This window comes from Pocillopora damicornis, chromosome 3 (assembly GCF_964200805.1).
Source record: "Pocillopora damicornis chromosome 3, jaPocDami1.2, whole genome shotgun sequence".
In the NCBI taxonomy this organism is placed as follows: Eukaryota; Metazoa; Cnidaria; class Anthozoa; order Scleractinia; family Pocilloporidae; genus Pocillopora; species Pocillopora damicornis.
In genome coordinates, this window is record NC_142672.1 from 10,532,493 (window position 1) to 10,537,492 (window position 5,000).

Genomic DNA, 5,000 nt, shown 5'->3' on the forward strand with positions numbered 1-5,000 from the left:
GAAAATTCGTTTATATTTATATTACGGAAAGATAATACGTGTCCAACACCAAGGGAGACAAAAAATTATACATAAACCTCTTCGTTTGAAGAAAATCACAATTTATCTCAAAGAAAAAGCCACCATTTTTAAATCTGCGCGCAGTCGTCAGGTGTGAAATCATGCGCAATAAGGATGTCCAATGTATCATTACGAATGACCTTAAAAGTGCAAGGTATACGTAACATGCATTATAGGAATCAAACCAATTGCACGCCATTCAGATTCAAAGACGTGTCATTAATGTTTCAGCTAATATAAAATGACATCCCCATGATTTCAAACCTTACCGAAAATAAGACAAGGGTCTTCGTTTAAGATTGAAATCAAGGTGGGAGGGCGTTTTGCAGAACTGAGCTACAAAAAAAAATCATATCACTTATTTTTCCATAAACTCTTTCTACATAACACCTAAAGGACAACCTCCCACGTAGTAAATGCTTTTAGTTGACGATACTCCGATCATTCTCCATTCCTTTGAAATTTCATGCCTTTCTCCTGTTCTGAATAATAAAATTAACATTTAAAACTTATCAATCTAATCATGTCTTATGATTTCCAAAGGGGAGGGGGGATGCACAAGAGATTTCCTTCAGTAGCATACATACCATTGCAATTGCATTGGTAACAGCAGAATTAAGTTAATTCTGTTAAAAGCAAAACCGACCAAACCTATGTTAAACAGGTTCCTCAAGTTTATCAATGATCTCCTGTATGCTTGGTCTCGCCTCGGGCTTTGATTGCAAACATCCCCGGATAAGGGCTCGATTCAATTTGTTTTTAACCATGGTGACTTGCCGATCACGCCTTTCTGGATTTGGCAATTTCCGGATGCACATCTCACAGAGGAGGACACCAAAACTGTACACATCGACCTGAACAAGATAAAGGACGAAACTGTGAGGAAAACACGGCACTGCACTAAAGTTTCTTAAGTCTAATGAGTCAAAATGTCTCGAGGTAAGCGATACTACTTGATTATATGGACCCCATGGCAGACTCGATTAGTATTATTTGTTATTCATGTAGATTACGCCAACCAGCACTGTCAGTATGTCTAAGGAACAATGAAACATTAAACCAAAGATGAGACTGGTTGGGCTAATATGCATGAGTACAGTAGAATACCAAACCGGCCTGCCATTTATGCATACAGTCTATTTTATGTCAACACAATAAGAAGCCCTGACCTTCTAACGATATTAACAAAATTGATATTCGCTACCTTAAGTTTAAGTTGATTCATACAATTACATGAAACAAATTACAGCTAACCTTGAAAGTTGGATTTTTAGTAAGTGCTTCAGGAGCACTGTACATCATGGCATCAGGGGCAACTGTCATGGTCTGCTGCATAAAGTTGGCAGCTCCATAATCTGACACCTTGCCTCGCCAATGTTCACCCTGTCGCCAAAGTAGCACATTTGCACTGCTGATGTCGCGGTGAATGATAGGGGATGGTTGCTTTCGGTGAGGTAGTTTAGTGCCCGAGCCACATCCAGGGAAACAACAGACAATTCAGCCTCAGAAAGAGCTCTCTGTTCCAACAGAGTGCGTAAACTTGTTTCCATCAGCTCTGTTACAAACAATGGATTCTCTTCGTCATTTGTAGCTCCGATGAACTGCAGCAAGCAAGGGTGGTGGCATCTCGAAGCAATATCCATTTCTCGCTCAAATAATTCGCGGTTGTAAGGAGAGAGAATCAACTCATGAATCTGTTTCACCGCAACCGAACAACCACAATATTTGCCTTCGACAACACTTCCCCAGCCTCCTTTGCCGAGAAATTTACTTGTCAGCTGAATATGATCCCGTGAAATGACCCAATCAGGGGACCGTTGTCGTTGATATTCACGCAACTCACCCTGAGCTTTGAACAGAGCTGTTTCCAATTCATTCATTTCCTGGTCCTTTTCCTCCAGTTGTTGCCTTAGGACAGTGGCTTGATTCCGTAAGTTAGCAGTTTCTTCATCTTTTCCTTGTAGCTGTCCTCGGACAATCGTCATTTCCTGGGTTACATCTCTCAGTTGTTCATTTCTCTCTTGTATTTGTCCACGCAGGTTTGTCAGCTGCTGCTCCATCTCAGTCAATTGTTTCTTTAAATTTTCTTCAAGTTGTTCTTTTTTCCTCAGCTGTTCATGTAAGCTGGTCTCTCTCAACTCTTTCTCTCGTAGTTCTGCTTGCAAATTTGTCACCTGCTCCTTCAGTTCTCTCACCAGCCTGTGATCATTTTCCTCTTGCTCCTCTTTCTCCGTCAGTCGCCGGTCTGTTCATAAGATGAGAAATCTACAATTTATTGTAAATTTTAGACACTGTGCCTGGCCGGAAGTGAAAAATCTATTCTTATTCAGTAGTTGAACTCTCGTGAGGCCATTATCAGAACATGTCTAAAAATGAGAAAATGTTACAGTCATCGATAGTACTTGAAGGTTTGCTATAACTTGACATAGGTACTCTTGAATTTTGGATTTTGACGTTTCTTGTTTAGTTCACCAAAAACGCGCCTTTAAAATGATGTATTTTTTTGTTTTCTGTGATGATAAATGATAATCCTACAGAAGAGCAAACTAATAAGGAAGAGGTGCATTTGAATTCTACATTCTACAAAATGAAGCGTGCAACCAAATCAGCATTCATAAAGCCTACCTAGCTATTAAATAACACTAAGTGCCCCATGTATGACACATGGGGAACTTAGCTACAACAACATACACCTGATATATTCAATAGCTCAGTACTGTTTGTCTCTTAAGAAAAGTTTTTTGGGCGCTCCTTTTATAATTCCGCCTCTTCGATAGTCACAACTTCCGAAACTGCATTCAAGATTTTAACGATAACCTCGGCCTAAAGACCAAAAATGTTATAAAATATATCAAAGCTGACAATTCACCATGACACGCACTTGCCCGCCTCTTATTTATAGTCTGTACGATACCTGAAGGGTGTTTGTCTGATAACAAGAATTTTACCTTTCGACAACGGGAAAAACTGCGCAAAAGAAAAAGATGTTCATGATGGGCTTGTGATGTTATTTCAAAAAATAGCTGATACGTTTATAATATTTTACCCTTGTATTTATCCTCAATCATCAATGGGTAACTAAGAACATACAAACTTTCACTTTCAAATGTTTATACATTTGCTGATATAGATCTGTCTGGTTTGGATATCACATGGAATACGTTTCCTTCGGTAGAACTTCGGCAAGAGAAGATACCTTTTTGGGGCTCAAATGTAATGACGTCACAAAAATTATCTCTTACTTATGAAATTACATTGTCTGTACGTATTCCAGCCGGTCCACGGCCTTTTTTCTTAATGTTTAAAAACTTCACAGCTACCGTGAGACATCTTGCAACTTCACCACAAAAGTTATTCTCAACCTGGTCCAACCTGATCCAACCTGAGTATCAAACAGAGTGAAACTGCAATAAACCTGCAAGACTCCTGGCCTTGAATAATAACACCACAAACCAAATAAAAAGAAAAAGATTTATTGGAGCCGACGTGCTTGGTACTAAGAGTGTGGGTTGAAAATTGTTTTGGCCAGAGAAAACTTCTGTAAAGAGGACTGCGAATAACGCGAAGAGGCTAGAAACAAACTAAACAGAACTGCGCTAAGCGCGGACCAAACTGAACTCACCAACTGTACTGACAAACTACGATATCAAAATACGCTAGAACATGCGGAAAATAAAACTATAGAAAGGCGCTAATGAAGATGAAACAGCACGGAAACGCTAACGAGGGCACGAAAACTGACAGAAAGAGATAAACACCTAAATTAACGCCAAAAAAGAAGACTAAACAAATGGACGAAAAGAAGTATAAACTAATTTGCGTACGCAAAGGAAAAACAAATTAGGCAAGAACGAATAATCAAAAAAAATGTTACACTTGGATCTAACACAGAGTGATACTAGTTTCCATAAAGACAGAACATCTGGCGCAACCTACAACCCTAGAATATCCGCGTCACCCACAAACCCATCACTACACTGTGTCATTTACTGACAAACGTCAAAGACAAAAACGAACCGAGGAACAGACAAGGAGTGGTTTATAAGATAAATTGCTCCGACTGCCACGCCTCCTACATCGGAGAGACGGGCAGAAACCTCACAACAAGACTGACTGCACACAAGCGAACGACCAGGAAAAGCAATGTGACAATCACATTGCTGAACATCACCGACTTACAAATCACACGACTGACTAGGACTCAGCGCAATGCCTAACTTACAGCACCAACTGCTTTCAACGACTGACTCTGGAAAGCTGGTTTACTAACTTTAAGAACAGACTCCCCTCAACAGGTGTCAACCACTACCGGCACCATACAAATGACTCATTCAAGACGTTAACATTACGATCAAACTGAACAGAACGACCTAACTTTACAGCAAAACTGACCAATCAGTTTATACGGACCGGACTTTGAACATTCGACTGACAACAACTAATCACTTGACTCTAATGATGATTTCCGCTCAAATTGTCCAAATGTCAGTCACCTCTACCAACAACAGTCCTTCTCAGGACTACACTCACCTCAACGATCAAACTACATTATTACATGTTACCCCCCAGGTTGAAACCATTAACTGTAAAGAGACATCAGTTCACAGATTATGTTTCTCTGCTTCATTATGCATGGTGTGCTTGACTAAGTGAATAAAAAATTTATAAAACAACTGAGATAACAAATCATTTGTCTACCTGATGGTATATTAACACAGCTCATTGAACTTGTATACATTTCATCATCATGAATTTGCTCCCCCCTTCCCTGAGCTTCTTGTTTTGCAGCTTTTCCAGGATAACCATCAAAGTCCTTCTCTGGTATGATAGTTGTCAATGGTACAAATGCTGCATAATCTCTCTTGCAAACAAACTTTTGAGAGCCAGATCTTTTACCATTACCAGATCCCACTCTTTCATCCTGATAGAGGAAAGGAAGT

The 5,000-nt window shown here is 39.7% G+C and overlaps 1 protein-coding gene across 1 annotated transcript in view; it reads right to left on the bottom strand.

The window, feature by feature from the left end:
* Nucleotides 1-293: 293 nt before the first annotated feature.
* The window catches only part of LOC149048185 (uncharacterized), a 7,242-nt gene continuing 2,535 nt past the window's right edge, over nucleotides 294-5,000 (bottom strand). Inside the window, exons 4-6 of the mRNA XM_089199423.1 lie at nucleotides 4,759-4,981; nucleotides 1,315-2,305; nucleotides 294-914 (exon numbers count right to left, since the gene is read on the bottom strand). Of these exons, the coding sequence (XP_089055549.1) occupies nucleotides 1,380-2,305; nucleotides 4,759-4,981 (1,149 nt within the window). The 3' untranslated portion in view covers nucleotides 294-914; nucleotides 1,315-1,379. The remainder of the gene's footprint in view (nucleotides 915-1,314; nucleotides 2,306-4,758; nucleotides 4,982-5,000) is intronic.